Below are 22,856 nucleotides of genomic sequence, written 5' to 3' on the forward strand. Positions count from 1 at the left end.
ATTTTCACCGCGGTCTAAAGTCCCGCGAAGATTAGGCAAATTAGCCCATTGACGTATGAAAAAGCGACGTTGTCGTCGGTCCATCTGTCCTATTTCTTCTGTAACCCCATACTACCACCGAAGTAGCCTACATTATTTTCTAATAACCGGGACAGCCCGGAGGGGTTTATTCCACTTATATACAACGGGTTACCAACAATGACTATATATGGTTACTTTTGTATTTATTGATTTTTATCGATTTAATCACCTGGAATTGAAATATTCTTCTGCAGCCGTTTGGGCATATTTTACCGTTGTCAAGCAAAACTGTCGTTGGTAGTTGAACTTGGACCGTTGTTATGCAACAAATAGGATATAACAGGCCAATAGTCAGATTGTAACTGTTTTATATATCCTCTCAAACACATTCATTATGTTTTTATGCGAACATTCACTTTCATGTCTTGACATCCGAGGCGACAGAATGCATTCACATTTCCAATATAACTGCCAACAACAGCAGAAAACATGCACACGTTGTAAACAATTGTCAGGGTTCTGTGTCTTCCCCGTTATTCCTGGTTGGGCCGCCAGATGGCGGCACCTCTGCTTTGTGTCCTGTTTAATTGTTTTATTGTTTTCAATCTTCTAATTATTGGTTGCTTATTGTCTCATGTTCCCTTCCCTCTCTGTGGCCTGATTGTTCATTGTGCCCTCCTGTGTCTCGTCTGCGTCATGTCTATTTAAGTCTCCCTTCTCCCTGACTCAGGTGCTGGATCCTTGCCTGCCCGTTGCCTGTTGCCTGTTGCCTGTTGCCTGCGTGCTTGCCTGCCTGCCTGCTTGTTGCCTGCTTTTGGAGTTTGTTGGTTTGTTTGATCGTGCCTTCAAGCGTTTTTCGGTCCTGAGGGTTCCTGCCCCTGTTCTGTTCTTTACGTGTTTTCGGTCTTTTGTATTTTCTTGTTCCCCGCTTTTTGGAGTTTTTTCTTTGTTTGTTATAGCCGCCCTGCGAGGCTTTCTGTTCCCTTTGTTCCCCATTTGTAAGTAAAGTCTTTGTTTTGCCTATTTTGGAGTTTTGTGTTTTTCCCTGCACTCTGCATTTGGGTCCATTCCCGCGCCCTCCGTGACAACAATTTGCTGTTTGATTACTTTCTCATCGTCAATTCCATATAGGCTAATCGCAAAATGACAAGAATAGAACGAAAACTCGGACGCGTGAAAATTTAAATTAGCAGTGGTACAGCCACCGTTTGCTTTCCTTCGAAGTTACTGCTAGCCGAGCAGCGAAGTGTGCCCTCCAGATGCGAACCATGCACCATAAATGAGTCCATAGTCTTCCTGGTCTTTTTGTGGAATTGAAGAATGGCAGAGTAAAATTACGGCAGTCTGAAAAAGCTAAAGGGACGATTACTAGAATTAACCTGTTATTTTACCTTGACAAAAAATGCGGAAGGTGATTTCCAGTTTGCTTTTACTGTATCACCAATGTGAATTACGCAGAACTACCGCATACCTCACATAACTGTATCAAATGTTTTGTGTTTTGAGTCAATTACAACGGGCTAACAAAGAAAATCCGGAAGAAAATATTCAGCAACCGAATTAATCCGTTTGAATGTTTTGGTACGTAATATGCTGTCCCAGCACGAATGCTTAGCATTTTATAAAACAAATAGGCCTATTAAAGCAATAAAAGAACAGAAGAGCACACGTTATAATTCCAAGACATTGGCAGGCTATAACCAAAACTAGGCTACTGCGCCGCATAACATACAAGTTTGATTTGAAATTATTATGTAAATAAATCGGTTTGCGGCTGCAGATTTTTAAACATGGCGGTTGAAATAAAACACTGCAAGTAGTCGACCAATCAGAAATTTTCAGCGCTTGCGCCCCACCCCAAAGGTTCCGGTACTTTTGGAAAGTACTACCCCCCGAGCAGGGACTTTTTTGGGGGTAAAATAAAGACCCCGGAACTTAATTTAGACCCTAGTTCCTGCGGTCGAAACACGGCTAAAGTGGAATGGCATCTGTATTCATACACATCCACACTAAAAACTGAACAGCAGTTTCTTGGTTAAGGCTAAAGCTAGCGAGCAAGGATTTAGTCAAGAATGGCAATTACGAAGAATAATGACAGGGAGCTGAAAGGCCCAGGAGAATTAATCCTTAAGGACTAGGCCTACACAGATACCTGTCCTTACTACGAGAGTGCTTGTTCAGTGAAGTTAATCAAACTCACTGACCAAGATTCTATTTTGGTGACACCCTCATTAGATTAATTCCTATAAATTACATTAAGGCAATTTGCATTGCATTAGCCCTGTAGCAAATACTTGGTTTTAGACCTCTTTAAAGGCACTGTGTTTACTTTAAACACAAGTCTGCCTTGAAAGAACCAGCAATGCAGAAAATACATGTGTTTACTCTGAATAATTACCACGTGCAGCTGATCTTTTGCCAGTTGTTTAGACAGCTTGGTCGTTTAATGTCCAGCATGGACGAACCAAAATGTCCCTACAGTATCAGCATAGTAAGATCTGCACCCAAGCAAATGCTGGGTATTTTTGACAGCATTTTCCTCTTCCATCAAATAAGCGAGAGTTGATTGACTTTCTCATGGAAGCGTGGTGTCAATACTGCTAATCTGTTTCAAATCCAGATGGGTTTCTGACAAGGTACAATGCATCAGTAAACCTTCAGCTGTCTAAATGTGTACATGTAGTACGTCATGTAAAACTGTGAGCTGGACTCAAAGACCATCTGCTAAGCTGAGTAATGAGTTTCCTGACGTAAGGGCATCAACTAAATGAACTGAGGTTATGTGTTTTGGGCTGGGGCCACTCTTATCTTTGTTACTCTTTGTTAATATTCTGGTTTTGCATTTATTTATCGCAAATATTCCGTTCAATGTGTGAAAGTTTGCTTAAGCTAATTAAAGAAGTGTGTTTTTAAACTCATTTGGTACTGCACAAATACAACAGCATATTGGCTACTAACAGATGAGGCAGTGGTGAATAGGCTGTAGCAACGCAGTCCACCGCAGCTCAGGAAAGTAGGGGTGATTCAGTATGCATCTCAATACATGGTTTACAATACAGGAAAGACACTTACTATATGAAAGCAACTATTTGATCCGATTCAACTCTGATTTGGATTCAACTCTGATTCAGTTCAATTTAGCTCCCATTCAAACCAGTTCAAATTCGATACTATTGAGTTTGATATGTTCAATTTAATTTTTTTTATTCTAGTAATCAAATGCTATGTAAAAGCTGAAGTTTAAAACTGCAGATTTAATTTAAAGATGTTTGGCATGTTAAATATTTGCTGTCTTTCTGGTATCTTGCCTGGTTTGGTTATGCGAAATGTACGCAGACTTCTTATATTCTCCAATCCCATGGACGTCCTTCATTGTGCCACACTTAGTATGTAGAGAATTTGAGAATCGATTTCCCACTGTTCATGACAGTGTAGTTCATGGTTTTAACATGGCGAGAACTTAATGAAGCGGTAGTTTATTGATTTTAGAATATTTGTTTTATTAGGGGTGACCTCCAGGTAGTTATCAAACACACCCTCTAAGTATATTAATATAATCTCCAACCAGTTTTAAAAATAAAACCATTGGAAGTCAGAAGACAGTGATGTGACATTATTTATTTGACTATCAGATCCTCTAATGTGATTAAAGGAATTTACAAAGTTGACATTTTACATATTACACAATTGGATATTTACCAAATGAAACTGAGGTCAGGCACCCTCTTCAATTGTGCAAAGGCAGTGCTATACCTGGGAAATTAACCTGTAGGCAACTGGTTACAAGCTCAGCCTTGACTACTACACTAATACTGTATGCCATATGAAACTGCTTCTGTATGACATATAACCAAATACTGACAAAGGTAATTAAATAACTATTTTCCCCATAAACCATGATCAAATATCTACCCAATACAAACCCATTCATGTATGCATTAGTTTAGTCATTCATACAAAGTAGACCAATATGTGTTCTGAAATGGACAAATTATAACAACAGCAGCAAATTATTCCAGATGTTTTTTGCAGACCAATGAAAAATTAACAATATTAAATTGCCAGGGAAACTTAAGTATTCAGTCACAGTATTTTTACTAAAAATGTGAAATGTAAAGTATGATTTTACAGCTAATTGCAAGAACATTGAAGACCCAATGCATGTGATGCAAAAGATTCCAGACAAAGTGTATACAACATAATCTTTGCAAATGAGCATACAGAATAAGACACATTTACATTGGCATGGTAATTAACTGGAAAAAAATACAATGATCTGAAAATGTACTGTATGTCTGCCTTGATTTGTTTTTGAAGTGAAATAAACAAATTGTTCCTCTTTGCATTCTATACTGTGTGCTCAGTCTGCAAATTCTTTGAGAAAATCCATAAAAATGTATTTGCATATATATTATATATAATTTCAAAAATTGTGTTGAGTTAAAATGAAAAATTAAACATTTTAAAATGAACCACATTTCATTAAATTTATTCCACTCCTCATAATTATGGCAAATAACTCAATAAAGCGTGTGGTAATACATTAAAAAACACATACCCCAGAAAAGCACACTGCTAAACAGGTGCTGCCTCTCATAGTATAATAAAGGAGGCTGTGATTTATAGGCCAGCAGATGGTTCATGGCAGAATGTACAGTCATGCACTTTCTGAATCTCAAAGCACACCACCACAAGAGAAAACGAATATAGTGAGCGTTTGGACAACTACCTGCAGCTGTTTACATGCTCTCTGTCATTATCAGAACATTTCAATGTTTTTCTTTAGTATTTAATTTTTGCTCCCTTTTCCCTTAGTGGGCCTGTCCTGTTGCTAGGATGTGTTGTTAATTACGTATGATGGCATTGCTTGTTTAAAGCCAGCATTGGCCTGGACTTCAGAGAGCTCCTTTCAGACTCACAGAGGTAGGCGCTTGCATTTAGGAAATAAACCACTCCCAGCCCCACATCTTGCATCTTAAACCACTTCCCTTCCCTGGCAGAGCAGATAAAACTGGTCGACTGCCCAGTGAATTTTCCTACATCTCTCACTATTATGTGCACTCAATTCTATGCCACCTGTGCATGTGTTTCAGTTTGAGTTGAGCCTAAATGTTGTCAGTGCCATTGTCTTGGAACAGCTAGAGCAGTCAATTTTTGTGAAAAAGATCATTCAAGCATACATCAATATGAACATGATGCAGAGCAGCATTTTGCTGTCCTGATTGCTGCAATTAAAAAAACTAGGGGGCTGGGCATGATGATCAATGTTGGAGCTGTGACCCAGAAAGCTGCCTGCTGAGCCGATGCTTGCAGCCGAAACCCAGAGAGCTGTCCAAGGTTCTGAAATATTGGGTGAAACTGCTTCTTAGGTAGCTCCAAAATCCTTGTTACAGTGGGAATCGTGAGCTGAAACTGAGCTCCATGATAACACGCTTGAGAGAATCATGAATGAGCAAGTTACCAAACACTGACATATTGCAAGAAAGGAACCTGAATAAGCTGTTCACAGCAACATCTACAAGGCTCTGATCCTGTGCTAGAAAAATGTGAATCACAGCCTGGTACCTTGTCATCCTTCATCTTGACCTAGAAAAGAATGGAACATTGCAATGACATTCTTGATTCTCTTTTTGAAAAAATTCATGGACATAAATATGCATCGTCATATGAAAGGGGTGAAAGCTAATGCTACATTCACTATACTGTCCGTGGGTGAGTCATCTCTATCACTACCAGACTGTAGTATGCACCTATGTGATGCACAACAGCCATTCACTGTAACAAAACCATTTGCTGAGCAATAAAAAAATACTAAGGTAGAGAGGAAGAAAATTTCATAACTCGAGACATGGCCATATTCAGAATTTGGCCAGGATTGTAAAGAACAGTTCATGGATTTTTCCCTCAGTTCTTGATTTAATTGCTTGAACATTATAACCAGATCACAATAATAGCAATAATGGAAAATGTAAAACACAAGAAATAATTGATTGAATTGATTAATCTACCCACAGATAAACCTAGTACAGTATGTGAATTAGTGGCAGTGACCAGTATCTGACACTACTCTTGATCTTTTGGCTTCAGCACTCATTCATTTTAGCTAAATATTGGAAGCTAAAATATCTTTTTACTGTATGAATGAGGAACACCCAACATTAATAGTCAAAATGCACCAGCTAATGGTGAAAATAACAAGAGTCCTTTGGCCAACTGAGAATTTTATGAATTATCCACGTGTGCAGCTCAGTATTTACTCAAGTTAAGCCTGATCCCTTGACCAATGTGATCGCATAACATCCCGTCTCTCTCTGCTGAATAAAAACTCCTTTATTTGATCTGAGCTCTCAGTCAGCCACTTAGGCCAATAGAAGATGATCATGCATTATGCAAAGAAATAGAAATGATTTTGGTGAAGGTTGGGCTCCACAAATTTACAATGCTGTTTATCTAAAGGTGTAGACTAAGTTGCGGTCTACACCTACACAACTACAACTATAATAGTTATTTCCTATAGAAATGTTACTGTTCAAGCTGATATTTTGATTTTAGTCTGGTGTAGGCTTGCAATTTATTAGGGATTAGAAACTTGTAAGGGCCTTTACTTTCATTCCACTGACATTTAGAAAACTGAGAATGTGACCCCATGTGCTGTTGTCATTATTGGGTTCTATAAAACCCCAGTGCAATCAAGGTGAAGCAATTCACTCTACAGCCTCATTAAATAACTGCCTCTATTGTTTTTACAAGCCCATGCCCACACAGTCAGTAATGTTGCATGGCATGGCTCCAAGTCATGAAATAGCACTGGAGAAATGTGGCCTAGAAGTTTGCAGGCTCAGTTCCCAGGTGAGGCAAAGTCTTCAGCAAGGTATCATGCAAAACCTTACGTGTACCTGTAAATATTTTGTTAAACAAATATAAGTGTAATGATGCAATCCTTTTACGTTACCCATGCCAAGCAGGTAAATAAAGAAATCCAACATCGGTGTACCCATTATACCCAAAACACATTGAACTAGAAGAATAGAACCAATGAAAAAATGTCTTTTTTATTATCGACATGCAAAATTCATGCATCTGCCTTATCTGCAAAAAGTCCACTTCGAGCAGATGTCTAATACATGTAGCTATTAATTCTCAAGGATCCAAAATGTTTTACAATGTAAGAATATTATGAAATTTAGCAAAATCTCAACAAACTTGTATAAAAACAAACACAAACGTTTCATATATTTCTTCAACTGATTCCAAGTTGACATGCTCTTATTCAAAGTAGTCAGTTTGGTTCTTTTAAGTTTTTAATTTGGCATACAAACGTCTTCAACAATTACCACTGCATAACAAATGCAAGCCTGGACGACTGCACATGCAAAAAAATATTCGTTTAAAAATTGCTGAAACGTGCTGAAATCTCTGTATAGATTTATGGAAACTGCTGAGCAGTTATGGGCCAAATGTCCTGGAGCACTCGTAGTCACTGAGGTCCTTGGGCTTAATCCCCTTGCTGTTGTAGTAGTCGACCACCTGGTTGGGAACCTCTGCTAGAACACTCTTGGCCAGGGCTGCAGGAGATGCCTGTGGGATGAAAGAACGCCCGGATGTGAAATGCATTCTTTACAGGACTACTTGGGGTTATTTGGAAAAGACTGCCCAGGAGGAAAAAATGAAATGCTCTGAATTGTGCACGAAAAAACAAAATGATTGATTTTACGTAAAAATCTCAATACTGAATTAAAATTCAAATGAGAAACAAGATTTACCACCAGTTATGAAAAATTATTTCAGAATTTATTTTCCTGAAGCAGTCAGCACCCCTGAAATTGCAACTATTATTACCTGCTTCTTTCAACCTTGCCACTGATCCTATTCATACCTTGAGTGAGGGCTTAAAGAGACAGGAGAGGGATATTTATCTGCGTGTGAAATGATGACATTACAGACCACACCCTTGGCTGGTGTTTCCTTAAATATCACTAAATCTGAGGCACAAATTGGAATGATCTTGAGCAAGCAGCGTTGAGAGACGCTGCTTGCTCTCCCACACAGAGGGACTGGATTTGAACATGCACATAGGACCAGTGGAGGATCACTGCATCCTGTAAGCCGGGAAAACAGGAAACATGAAGATATGAAGATTATGACAAATTTCTGACTGACACTATAGGAAAAACAAAACTAACACAATATGTGTCAGTGGACACCTATAATGCCATTAGCAGCTGAATCTGTCCCTCATCGTGGTATTGCCACATATTGTGGTATATGTTCACATGGGCATAGTCTCCCTGTCACTTGTGACCACAGTGCTCTTTCTATTTCTGCTTAATGGGTTGTTTCTAAAACAGATTATACTGTAGGTCCATTGTGTAAGACAATAAATACCTGTGGTCCTTATTTAAGCCCCTTAGTACACTTAAACAGGAGGCAGAGATTCGATCTAAATTTGACAGCTGCCCAAGAGTAAAATCTAAAAGGCAAATTGCTGCACAGCAGAACGCCTGCTCTTCTGATATGTCAGACAGAACCCAGTGTGCAGTCTGTTATCAGTAAAGAGGGTCAAAGCTTGACACAATTACAAGCCGTAAAAGGAATATAGTTTTGGACGCAGTTTGTCATTAATTTGGAATGCAATTCGGGGGAAAGTATAAAGTGTTCAAATATACGGAGACGGCGAGGGAGGAGAGTGCTCAGAAAGCATGGAGTCCAGAGAGCCTGAAGGGACCCAAATTCAATTTTGGCATTAGTCACGAGTCGCCAGCCAGCTCTCTCTCTCTCTCTCTCTCTCTCTGTCTCTCTCCCCCCTCTCTCTTTCTCTCTCTCTGTCATTCTCGCTCAGTCTCTCTGTCATTCTCTCTCTCTCTCTTTCTTTCTCTCTCTCTCTCTCTCTCTTTCTCTCTCTCTCTCTCTCTCTCTCTCCCCCCCCCCCCTCTCCAAGACGCTATTTAAATACGGTGTGCAGCTGTGGGGGTCCCGTCTCCCCGCCCCACATTAATGCATAACTTCTCTCCAGCTGGAGAATCACAGAGCGCTGTGAGGAATGACAATCTCTGACAGCTTAAAGAGGAGGCAGCGCTCTGGTGATGAGAGAAAAAGCCTTGCTTGTCCCTGTGCAAACGTTAATGATGTGTCTCCCCTTCCCTCTGTAATTTTCCTCTTTTCCCCACAATTTTTAAATGGAGCATTTTGGCAACCTTCCGAGCTCTGCCTTTCCGCATCCGCAGAAGACAAATTTGATCTACGGAAAAAAATACACTGGAGAGATGGGCTATTTGCATACAGCGAAGCGAGAAGCGACAAGTCAAATCCGGATTTTGGCGTATATTCTGAGAGAAATTCATAATCTACGTACCATCTCAAATTATAAATATTACTGGAGCAGAAATAATTTGTTGTTGGAGATAAAGAAAACATATTATAAAATATTATTCAGTAATCCATATGTGTAGCTGACCCTGCCATTTCTTTATTTGAAAAATTGAAAACAATCCATTACCTATAGTCAGTATTGCACAAAAAAAAAATCTGTATTTCCAGGAACAGCAGAATGTAAACTTCTTATTTTTTATTTTCAGAAATATTTGTTTGTGTATTTACATGGGGTGTTGGAGAATATTTATTAGATTTTTCTATTCTGAGACAGGTACATATCATAGAGCTTTCAATGTGTGTAAAAACAAAAATAAAGGACAAAAATTGACATTCAAATGTTTTTCTTGACACTCACACTGTTTTTAAATGACAATATAAAAAATGTTACATGCTTGCTCAATGAGAGAATACAACAAGGATGAATTCCTGGCTGGACCTGCCTTGCATTTATACATCAATCTTATCCTGGCCATTTTCCTCATTTGTGATTTGTGTTTTCCTGACAAATCACACTTCATTTTTTTTATGTTAACAAGACTGGGCAGGAAGCATCACTGCCTTTTTTAAAGACAAAAGGGTAATTAGTTCAGTTCAAGCAGAGAAAGGTTTTCCCCATTGGCTAAATTGTAATGGTGAATTAAGGCGTGGCCAGTTTTGAATGCACTTAACAGTGAAGGAGCCTGCTGTTGAAGAAACAGGGTGTTAAAGGTTTGGCAGTTTCTGTGTGATTTCTCATCATGCCCGATCCACACCCCACACCATCATAGGAACAGTGATGCAGGTTCACTGTTCTCTGCTTTTATCTGCCATTGAATCTCTGATCTCCATAACCTGCTGCCACAAAGCTACTCCTGTCACAGTGTTTTCAAGCCTTTTAGTTTTTCCTTCCAAACACAGAGGTGGAGCAGTAATAGGTGTACATTTACTCTGAGAGGTATTAGATCTCATTTGGGAGAAATGAATGGAAAAGGGGCTCTTAGCCATGAATAAACCACCAACGGGCTCTGGGCTTCAAGCAGCGAATAGTAATGCTCTCATTATGCAGCTGGCCACTGCTCCCCGAGCTACACGCCACTTACTGATTGTGGAGAAATTCCCGCTGCCTAGACAAAAAATGACAAAGTTATTTAAAAAGAAAAAAAAATTACCTTCAAAATTTGAATGTGACCTAAGAACGGATGTTGATGGGAAGTAAATATGTGATTCAGCTTAGAACTGTGGAAATCTGTGATAAAGTATGGGACTGCATATATCTGTGATAAAGCCTGGAACAAGGTTTAAGCCTAACTGAATAAGGGTACATCTTTGGTTTTGTTGACTGTGCCATTGAAAATAGCTGTTTGTAATTAGAGCCAGTAAGCAGCTTCCCTAACTTCCAGTATCACCTGTCTCATGCAAATGTGCACATTACGGATAGCAGGATGACCCAGGGTAAAGCTACCCTGGCAAACTCACATGCTTGAAGTTGCGGAATGGAACAAACTGCACGATGTCCCTCAGGACAGGTTCACCCTTGGGCGAGCGGAGGATGCCATCGTCCCCATCCAGCATCTGCATGTCGCTGAAGTCAGCGTTGCCCACGCCCACAATGATGACGGACATGGGTAGGTGGGAGGCGTGGACAATAGCTTCCCGTGTGTCCGCCATATCAGTTATGACACCATCTGTCAGGATCAGCAGGATGAAGTATTGCTGGGTGTGTCAATGAGAGAAAGAGAGAGAGCAGAGACAGTTTTCTGTTGCAGAATAGTTTTGTTACAAATAAGCTCAAAACAATACATTAAACAATGTTTATTGAGAGAAACAAACAAAGGCATTACATATCTTATTGAATGAAGGCTCTTATTGAACCTTACTGAATTTCATATTCTCACACCTCTGAAAACATTAATTGCAGGGATTTAGCTCATATGTTAGTGAACTTGAGTTGAGATGATGTGGCAGAGTGTGCTTGGATGACAGTGGAGAGTGACAGCTGCCTCACCATGGCTTCCTTGGTGTGCATCTCCTCAGACGCAGAGTTAGCCACTTTCTGGATGATGGGGGCGATGTTGGTGGGGCCGTACAGCTGGATCTTGGGAAGGCAGTTCTGATATGCCTCCACCACACCTTGGATGCCTACATAGGATACAACAGGTTTCACTTAAACACAGACTAGTGATGGATCTGCCTCCACAACAGGGGTTCTCAAACTCAGTCCTGGGGGACTCTGTGCTTTTTCTACAGCTAGTTCTACAGCTAGCTGACAAATTTGTTTTTCTGTTTCATATTTATTTATGCTTTTGCCTTCATTTTAACAAATGATTTAGTTTCACTGAGATGTCCACACTTTCAACCATTAGGACCCAAGTGATATTAGTCAGTCAAGAATTAAAATTTTACTGTAACAGTCAAAACTGAAAAAAAGGAGATGGCCAATCTCTGAGCTGAGTCACTGGATGCTCCACACAGACTCCACACTTAACCCAGCTTTGAAAGGCTAAAGGCTGCAGTGAGTGCCACAATAAGCATCACACGACAGCCAAATCCCAAAAGACTAAACACAGCAAAAATCTCCATGGAAATATTATTCTAATGAGCACTTTATTGGGAGGTTTTCCTTTTGGCAAGAATCCCCAACTGGGATTCATTTCGTTTTGTTTGTCAGGACATAACTCAATAAAAACAAGCTTGATGCAGATATATTGCCCGTAGGGCAAATCCCCACAGCTCATAACACAGTTACAAAACATTTCCAACATTTCCACCAATACCTGAAAGACAGAGAGAGAGAATAAATGTAATTAATTTTTTCGTTTTTTGTGATGTTCTTCACAACTTAATGAATATTATTTGTTTATTTTTTACACTATGTGAATAGGCTTATTATTATTATTATTATTATTATTATTATTATTATTATTATTATTATTATTATTATTATTATTATTGTGGTGTGGGTCACACTTGTTACATGTTGTTTATATGGTTTCCATGTTTCTGTGTCTTACATGTGTTTCTTTGGCAATAGGACTGTAGTTATCCTGCCAATAAAACAAATTGAAATTGACATTAAAACTGAAATTTACAGAGAGAGAGAGAGAGAGAGAGAGAGAGATGTGGGTCTGTATAGTGTGTGGACAGTGCTGTCAGAAACGAAACCCTTTTACCTCAATACAAAGTGACAGAGAGCCTGTGCAATGATCCAAGAGGGTTTACACAGCACTGGCCGGAAACCAGAAGTCAGTTTAATTGAAAGAATACAAATGGTCTACTGTAATAAGTGGATTTAGCTAACTGGAGAGAAGCACCTTCTAAAGAATATTATCAACAGAAAACGTTCTCTTAAAAGGTGAGAACTGCCTTTTGAGTGGGTCTGCTGTGAACCTTCAAAGCCAAGTCATGTGTGCAGGCTCAGCTTATGCAGCTGGTGAGAAGCTGATAGTGATACTGGACCATAGACACGGTGTGTCAGGAGGGGTTGCCATGGAATCCATTCTTACCGCAAACATTCTATTCTGGAAAATACTCTGGTCCAATAATTCCACCGATTGCCTCCCAAACCCACCAAAATAAAACAAAGTCACTTGAAAGGCCAAGTGGCAGTTTGTAAGTTTGTTAACTTACAGTTGTTTTCCCAGAGATATACAGTCTGTGTGTTTTTTTTTTTTTTTGTTTTTTTAAATGTACAAAAAACAAAGGAAGACTCAATGTTTTATTAAGTGGAATAAATTTTAGCACTGTCTTAACCAAACTTACTGAAGCGATGCTGATGCATTTTGAAGGGAAACGCAATTAGAGCACACATAGCATAGTGACCACAAGAAGCTAAAAGCAATCATTTAAGATGAAGTGGACACATCTTTGGACAATCCATCAGTCAATGGTTTAATGTTTTAGATGTTGTTAATATATGCTCAATGTGTTAATGCACAAACATATCTTTGAATTTAAGAGCATGTTAAATCTAAATCTAGAATAAATTGTCTGTTGTATTCACCTCATGTAATTTGGGGTGAATGATGAGACATACTCCTAGCAAATAACTGGACCAGTATCTGATGGTCTTAAACCACCTTGGATGCCATGCAGAGTGAATAATTAATATATATAAGGCCCTTGAGTCACACTAGTCCCAGACAGTCTGCTGATGACCTGAACATTGGACTGGACGGCACCTCTGGTACATTCTACTAACAAACCTGATGATTTGGTAAAGATCCCTTGTCTGAACTTATACTTCTAATTAGCAAAGAGAACAAACTAAGCTTGTTGTGCCTTATTATCTATAATAGACTGTATTATCCATCCATCTATCCATCCATCCCATCTATACCCACTTATTCCTGATCAGGGTCAGGGGATGTGCTGGAGCCTATTCCAGCATTCTGCACTGTGCCACCCAGACTTCCTTTCTAAAAGAAGATGTCCAGAAAAATAAGCATTACTCCCAGACACCTTGAAAGAGATATGTTTGAAGATTTCAAATAAAAACAGAAGAACTCAGAGTCCCTAAAATACTCCATTTCTCAGAGGATCACGATTAACATTTATATTACATCAAATGTATGAAATACATTCAATTCTGGGGCTTTTGTATTAGATTCAAACTTTCTATCACACCACTGTATTGCAGCCAATTTTTATGTTTTACAATGGATTTTCTGTAATATTCTTTCAGTACCTTTAAAATAGGCTGATGAAACAGTGCGTACAATACATTATCCGAAGACAGAAAACAAATTAGCCTAAAATCTTTTGCTGTCTTCATATCACTTTGACCGGGACGTTGATAGGCCTGTCTCACTACCTTGTTTACATAAATGTACTCAACTTGAGGATGTAAGTTTCTCAGTCATTATCAATCTTATGTCCCAGGAATAATTATATAAACACGAGGCTGTGAGCTGGTCCAAACCACAAAATCTAAATTTCAAATATGAGTATTAGAGTGCCAAATATTGTTAGACTGACGTTAGACTCCAACCTTTAGATACAATTCTGAGAGTCCAATGACTTTCCAGAATTAATTTAATTGAATTAATTTGATCCTCCATGCCCCACAGTGGGCCTCATTAGGAGTGACCCTGATAAAATGCTGCCTGCTCACGAAACTTGCAAATGTCTCTCCATTACAGTGACCTGTATATTTTACAGCTACATTAATCTTTAATGACCCATCTCGGCCATTGTGGAGCCTAATCCAAGTTTAAACATATTGATCCCCAGTGTCGTGACTTAGCGACACTCACCTTCAGACATTTTACATTTCTAGACTTGCTGTTTAGAAGAGTTGAGCACACAAGCTACAGACTGATTCAGTGGTAAAAAGAATTAGGCCCACCTGTATCATCTGCTGCAGTTGGCCATACATGGCTTTTCTTATACTGTAACATGCCATTTTCAAAAACAATTCATTTTCTTCAATAGAGCCATCTTTTATTACTGTCTGATGGCATGGTACTTTTTGTGTAAAAATACAATCATCATTCAGTGCATTCAGGATGTACAGCTGTGCACCAAAATATAGACATCCCATCAATCAAGGCAATCCTGCTGTGGAAGAACTTGGCACTGTCCCAATATATTCCAGCTGCAGCTGGTACCTGGCAGACTAAGTGCATGCGTGATGTGGCACTTCCCTTCACACCCACAGATTAGTGCTACAACAGCCCTTCTGTGGAGGAGGCCAGGATTTGGGAGACAACTGGGTGAACAACTGTAGTGTCAAGACCCACTCCAGCATGTGAAGGCTGATGTAAAGTCAACAATAAACTAATTCTATTTAAGCTGTACGAGCGACATGACAGGAAATTTCACACAAGAAGTCACAGGAAGTAAGAAAAAACTATGGCTGGACATGGTGAGGTAAGTAAGGTGAAATCAAGTAGATAAAGATGAATTAAGGTAATGGAAGGTGCAGTGCAGTCAGTGAAGCCAGTTAGGGAAAGGTGAGGCATTACCAGATAAGCCATTGAAAGTAGGGCATGTGTATGGAACCCACCACAAAACAAACAAACAGAAGAAGACATGCACCTGCACATTCAGGATTATCTTCATTGAAATTCACAGCAAAATCATGGGAGACCTGGAAGACACAAACAGTATCACCAGTTATCCTGGAGAAGGTACAAACAGGTCCCAGTTCAAGCCCTTATCCATGCCATATACGATGGCAGGTCAGGCACAACAAGTCTAGATGCGATATTGGTCCATTGAAATTACAATATTTTAGCATTCTGCTGTGACTCATTTTCCTTGCACATTGTGGGCTGATTACCAGAAGCAGAGGCTGACAATGCAACACTGCGGATTTATGTAATTACCTGGAGCTAAGTAGACACTTGGCTTTTATATAGATACAATTATTTCAATACATTTGGACTTCTCCTCAGCTGAACCCCAATACACATAATGCAGCTTTTAGTGACTACATAAACTTGGTAGTGTGTTGAGAAAAATGTTGTGAAAAAACAAAAACATTCCCTTAGAGTAAATATTAGGCTAAGAGTTTTAAACGCAGTGGATAGAGGCAGGATTAAATGTTTACACTATTAATCTGCTAAATTTATGCAGAGAGCAATTTTGCAAATCAGTGGAAAGCAAAATTATCTCAGTTTGGATCTACATTTATCAGTATCAATCAGTCATGAGCTGATGGTATCTGTGCAAACTTTGTTTACTTGTTGTCAGGAAAACCTTACAATGTAAACATCTCACCATCACAAAGGTACCTTATTCCCAACTGTTTGACCTCGAAACCTGGTGAATCACACTGCACTCTTATTAAAACATGCCATGATCACCACAAGGGTTTCTGATTCATAAAGCTTTTACCTTAAAATCTGGAGGTATTCGAGCCCCAAAGCCAAAGGCAGGGAACATTTTGTCGCTGAATTGAAAAAGAAACAGGAAAACATGATTATAAATATCAATAGGAGTGGTGCATAGCAGTTTATGTTCATGTGAAAAGTTCAGCATTTGACGCCATTGCCTGAATTCAACAGTTCAGAGGTATTCTTAATTCTACTTAGATGAAAAGCTGAATCTATAGGAAGGACTGGATGAATTAAATGATATACAAAAATTATACACAATATTAACAGAAATGTAGTTTCATGCACGTAATGTTCCGCATTGTATATTAGGCATATGTTAAGTACAATTACAAAGACTTACATTTCTAGCTGCCCTGAAGACATCAGTAAATGCATGTTTTTTTAATTCATAGTAAATTTAATAAACACAGGTACAGAGCTCCAGAATGGCTCAGTCTTTAATAGAGCTTGCTATGATCACACACTATGTCATTAGTTCATTATGACTGTGAGTCCTGTGGTGTTGTGACACAATGGACTTCACCCTGCAGGGGAAGGCCAGAGTTGCTTAAATTAATGCTGCATAAGCACCCCCTAGAGATTCGCCAGACAACTACATTGAACCAGCGGCTGTCAGGAGCACCTCTGCTCCAATCAACACCACCAGTCCTGTAACTGTGTGTCATACAGTGTGTGAACAGTCACTGGCTCTTCCATGACTGTACATGCTTCAACTACAGTGCTCCCTCCATGGCTTCTTGTAATATTATGCTGACCCCAAAGCATAGTACAGTAAGGGGTGAAAAATGTTTCAGCACAATTACGAGTTAATATTTTGGGTCAGAAGACTCAATAATGACTATTTCATTTTGATAAAAATATGAAACTAACATTGCAAGTAAGAAATCTGATCAGGCACAGTTAATTTATTCTTTAATTTATTCACTGGTCCTTCAACAAATTTGACCCAGATATGAGTTACAGATCAATGCCAGTCTGTGAATAGCTCAAGCTATTTCCCACTGAAGGTCGTTTCCCTCCTGCTCAACACAGTTAATGGAAAGTGGATATGTGTATGTGGAGGAAGGAGAGTCAGCAATACACACAGGTCTCAACAGCATGTGGTGTTCATTTCAGATAAATCTAGATGTATGAGCTTGGCAAGCTACTGTTTAATATGGAAACAGTTTTGAATATCCATCTCAAACTCAAAACTATTTAACCTGAGGCAATTTGTAACCTTCTCATTTTGAGGCGACTGTTATATAATCTACATCATAACAGTGTCAGATATTAAGAAGCAATAGGAACAGAAATATGAACCAGAATTTTTTTTATTTACTGAAACTGACATTTCCACACATAATTAATTAGCTCCCATATTTCACCCATGGGCCACTGTTGAAGATGTGAAATTAGGTTTTCAGATGTACTTCCATAAGCACCATCGCTACCTTTTTCTTTTTGCTTTGTAACTCATAAAAATTCAAGAGGAAATACCCACTTAAAAGTGAGATAAATTCTGTTCAACATCTGATGCATTTTTGGTACGGTATTAATGAAATTCAATCATAATTATACCAAACCATATGTGACCATTCTACAATTCAGTTATTAAGCTTACATTAATTAACAAATATTCATACCAACATGTGATTGGCTGCATAGAAGCCTCACCTGTCGTAGTCCTGGCAGATCTCCCCCACAGCGACCAGGGCCTTCAGGTACTCGTTCGGTTGATATGGGTGGATATAGTGCAATGAGCAGCTGTTTCTGGGATCCCCATTAGAGGCCGTGAAATCAATAGCTACCTATAAATACAAGTGGCAATCATGGAGGTACTAGATGCCAATTACCTCTAATTTATGCAATCTCTCTGTCTGTCTGTCTCTCTCTCTCTCTCTCTCTCTCTCTCTCTCCTTTACTTGCACTCCCTCTCTTACTCGCTCTCTCTCTCCTCTATGCTATAAAGGCATTCAGCTCTGATTACACTATTTGATGGTTATCACACTAATGAGTCATTTCCCTATTTAGAGTGGGAGATAAGCACTATCTGTATTATGTACATCAAATATAATGTGGCAGACCAAATTATTCCTTTAAGCAAACAGACAGCAACATTTCAGTACTGAAATTTCCACTCAAGGACACTCAAGAGCCCATACAATCAATCATGGAAGTAGTATCATTTAAATAACAACTCAACAATGTGTATTCATTGCAAGAAAACTGAGTATTTCTTGTCAATACATATTTGGCAGAAGAAACAACTGAGGCAGCCACCAATTTTAGGAAAGGTGAATAAGTTGAATAAGAATGTTATTCATAATACCAAGAGCTTTGAATTCATTCCTCGCAAATAATATGGCTTCGTGAAAAGTGAAATTTACACGTCTGGATTCTACACATGCTCCTTTGCAAAATTTTACAAGTTTAGGTTTTCTGTGGATGGGTAAGATTTGATTAATTCAAGGAATTTGAATTTAAATGCCAAAAGAGAGCCCATATTTGCAATCCATTTATAAATATTGTCACTGTACGGGTGTAAAAGGCAAAATAATAATAAATCATAACACCCTTATTTCAAAGACTCTATGACAATACTATTTCAATTTTACAATGCTACCACAATGGTATATTACAGTTCATAGTTTCATTTCAGAAACAATGTACTTAGTACTAAGCTTAAAATGTCCTAAATCAGATATGTATGCTGTTAACCAGGTAGACCTGCAATGGCCAATTATTCATTGCTATGGCCAACTGGGTGGGCTACTATCCAAAGTCGAAAGGTGATTCCCAGTCAGGGGGCACATTGCTGCACTAAGAATATCTTAAGAAGCTTAGCTTGGCATGCTACCTGATCATTTTGCATGAATGAGTGAGAAATGCTCCTTGGCACATATGTAAACCATAGAAAATATCATTTAAGGTCATTTAACCTACAGGCTTTCCTCTCAGAATGGACTGTAAAATAGAAGCTGTCTGCAGCTCTTACTATGAAGAAGCTACGGTGCTTGATTCCACTTCTTTGGGTTAGAGTAGTGTACTCACTGTAAACTGTATCTGGCATCCCCCCATGATGTAATCCAAGAAAGAATGCATCTTGATGATCTACAAACAAGAAACAATCACAACTTTTACTGACTTTACAATTACACGATGAGGGTGGAAATACCTGACTGATATTCTCCTTTTTCCTCCCTGGGGTAGGATGTCAGTGATTATGTATAACCCTTTTTACTCCTGGCCACAGCTGACATTGGCATGGACTTAGCCTGGCCCATCAGATCTATCATAGTAATAAGAACAAATGCCTCAGCTGGATATTCCACCTATGAGGACTAATATGATACAGACATCTGTCTCCCATTTAGACACCCCGCATTGCCATCTCTGTCTATTTCAAAGCCAGCTGCTGGGGCATGTTCTGCATTGACTTCCTGTTCGCAGTAAAAAAAAAAAATTTTAAATGTAAAAAAATAAATTTGAAAAAGCACCAATGGCTGATGGGTTTGAGGCTCTCAGGAGATGTATGGTAAACACACACATAATGGACTGAAACTGGAAACAAACAGCACACCTGGCGGCTCACTTATGCACACCATATAATTTAGTTATACCTCTCATTAGCAACAGATGTCAGGGGATCCATAGCCTAATTTACTGCAGAAAAGCTATGAGGCTGGCATCTCTTGAAACTGTACGAAACTGAGAGGGGGTCTGAGATGTGAGACAGCACGGAATTTACAACCTTCTATAAGCAAACATCACACTGAGAGAACATCTGATTGCCCTTTTAGTTAACTGTAGGTCCTTTAGCAATGTAAGCAATATCACAATAATCACCACAAAGCCTGTCCCAAGCCAAATGTTAGACAAATGCACATCAACCAGGGAACTAGCTCAGGCCTTACCTTGCACTGATTCAGAATTACAATCCCAGAGTTCTTGTAATTCTTTTTCTTGATCTTGTATTTGGGGTTTATACATTCCCATTGCACCTATTGTGAAAAGGAGATAACAAAACAAAAAGGTCGATAGCAACTTCCCAACTAAAGAGCGCCCTGCATTTAAAGCAGTGAGAGTTTAATTAACGTGATGGAGGGCCTACACAAGAACTTCCCATTGGAGTAAAATAAAACCAAACAAACTCACAAACAAAATCTTCGTTGCAACAAAATTATGTTGTACTGCGCACTCAAAAAAGTGAAGCATAAGCATAAGGGTTCATTGTTTCCTTTTAATGAAGGAACTCAGAAAATTGTTGAAAACAAACGTGCACAATAACTTTGAATCAGTGCTAACTGGACACTTGGTCACATTCACTGACTTCTACTTATATGTCTTTTCAAAATAAATGATGAGCCTAGCATTGCATGCTTTCTAGAACATTCCTCCAAAGGAGAAAAATTATAATTAATGATTTTGCTCTGGAAGGAAGTATATCATATGCACTTTAGTTGGATATAAGGCAATTTAGTGGTGTTTAACATACCAACTGCAAGAGTAATTTAAATAAGGCATTTATCTAAACTACAATTTGACATTTGCTGTATTGAATATGTACTGTGCAGAAACTTAAACACCATATGCTTTTCTCCCAATGCAGGAATCAATGCTGAAATTCAAATATGTCCAGTGGTAGCATAGGGCAATAGTTTTCTTCTAGATGGACTTGAAAGCTAGTTTGCCGATTCAGTGTCTGTAATGGGACATGGTAAGTGTACTATGTAGTAAGGTATATAGCTTGAAGGGATTCAGCAAATATTAAGCAGATGTTGATTTTTAAAAACATAAGTTATGCAAGTTGCCCTAGATACCATGGCTGTGATGCAAATAAACAACAAAATATATAAATAAGTAATGAAATCCACACATTTCTACATTTTTAGTATAGGCCTTACACTAGCAGTGTTTTCTGAATTCACTCACTCATAGATGAACAACACCTGGGTTCTCAGAAGATTCAAAATCTCCTCCCTTCAACTGATCTGTGGCCCCTGTTCAGCTAATCAGGATGGGGGGATGGGATGATGAGGAAACCCTGCGGGTTGCACCTCATGTCAATGAAACCTCAGGAGAATGAAAGTGCCTTAAGCTGTATCAGACCTTGAGCAGCTCATAGGGTCACATGCAGAGGTTCTACACATCCAGTGCTATCACAATTCAATCCATCTATGGGCAGCCTAGTGCCAACAGCAGGGAGTCATATCTAAAATGGCAAAAAAAACAAAAAAAACAATAGTATGACAGCTCAAAGCCCAAAGGGGTCATTTATTTGTTCTGCACAACAAACCATTGTGAAAATGTAAACAACATCAGTGGGCTCTTGGTAAATTCTTTTTTAAAAACACCCTTATTATGATTTGGTTAGGGATTGTGATTACAATCTTCTAGAAGAATGGTAAAAACTCTAACTGCACCCATCATTTTCAAGCATATGAACAGCAGTTAAAAGGTAAACCTGTGTTGTGTGGTTGGTGAAATAGTTGATTTTGATTTTGTCAGCACACAGGTAACTGGAAATCCTCTCGCAGTTACCTTGCTGTCGAAATGAATTAATGAATGAATCATTACATTTATATAGCATTTTCTGAATGCTCAAAGTGCTTTACAGTGATGAGTGGGATCTCCCCTCACCCACGACCAATGTGTAGCACCCACTTGGGTGATGCATGGCAGCCATTTTGTGCCAGAATGCTCACCACACAGTAGCTAAATGGCCTCAAACTTGCCATTAACCCATAAATACCCAGCAGTATATCTTAATTTTCTTTTGACCAACTGCTGTGAGTTATAGCAGACAGCAAAAGACTTAATTCACCATAATCCTACAACAGTCCAGGAGTCCCAGCAGGCAAAGATGAGCATCTCACACAACCCCATGACCACGAGTTACAGTAAGCTGCAGAAAGCTTAATTTCCCATTACTGTACAGCTGGGGGTCAGACTAACAATCACAGGACTCCATGTCCTATAAAGCTAAGAAACATGGATTCACGAATGCTGCACCAAAACTTAATTTCCCATAATCCACAGCACATCACAGGCAATCGTGTCTTCTCACTTCAACTCAGTGAGACCAACGAAGACAGTGCTTTAGCGACACCTCGCAATCCTTTCCCTGAGGTGCATGTAGGAGTCCAGGGGTAATGTATGCCTTTAATATAGTTCCAACATAATCCCAGCTGCACTAGGCAGCCTGATGAGTATTGCTTGTTGGATGGCCGGAGGCTTTTCTCATGGGCTCAGAGTGTGCCCACAGACTGTACTGCACGTGCTTGGTGGAAGGATGGGGGACACAATTGCCAAAGATTTACAATATGTCCCAATAACTACAGTGCCATGAAAAAGTATTTGCCCCCTACCTGATTTCCTCTATTATTGCATACTTGTTACAGTGAATGGTTAACCAACCAACCAAATTTAATTGATAATTAGATCCTGCTGATTGAACAAAGCTAGGTTTGATTACAACCAGCCATAATGAATCTAAACCTCACTCATAATGAACCCTACCATCAAAGTGTAGTAGTCACCACAAGTTTCAACAAGCACACTAGGCAACGATCAAAAGAAATTCCTAAAGAGATGATAAAACCGTTGTTGAAATCTGGAAAGGGTTACAAAGCCATTTCAAAGCATCTGGCACTCCAGCAAACC

General features: G+C 39.1%; 1 protein-coding gene across 2 annotated transcripts in view; it reads right to left on the reverse strand.

The window, feature by feature from the left end:
• Nucleotides 1-7,052: 7,052 nt before the first annotated feature.
• The window catches only part of cpne4a (copine IVa), a 74,607-nt gene continuing 58,803 nt past the window's right edge, over nt 7,053-22,856 (reverse strand). For both annotated transcript variants that reach the window (XM_035381836.1, XM_035381740.1), the window contains exons 9-16: nt 20,108-20,194; nt 19,245-19,304; nt 17,868-18,001; nt 16,210-16,264; nt 15,409-15,460; nt 11,378-11,511; nt 10,849-11,085; nt 7,053-7,599 (exon numbers count right to left, since the gene is read on the reverse strand). In XM_035381836.1, coding sequence (XP_035237727.1) covers nt 7,468-7,599; nt 10,849-11,085; nt 11,378-11,511; nt 15,409-15,460; nt 16,210-16,264; nt 17,868-18,001; nt 19,245-19,304; nt 20,108-20,194 — 891 coding nt within the window. In that variant the 3' untranslated portion in view covers nt 7,053-7,467. The remainder of the gene's footprint in view (nt 7,600-10,848; nt 11,086-11,377; nt 11,512-15,408; nt 15,461-16,209; nt 16,265-17,867; nt 18,002-19,244; nt 19,305-20,107; nt 20,195-22,856) is intronic.

Source organism: Anguilla anguilla, chromosome 1 (assembly GCF_013347855.1).
Source record: "Anguilla anguilla isolate fAngAng1 chromosome 1, fAngAng1.pri, whole genome shotgun sequence".
Taxonomy (NCBI): Eukaryota; Metazoa; Chordata; class Actinopteri; order Anguilliformes; family Anguillidae; genus Anguilla; species Anguilla anguilla.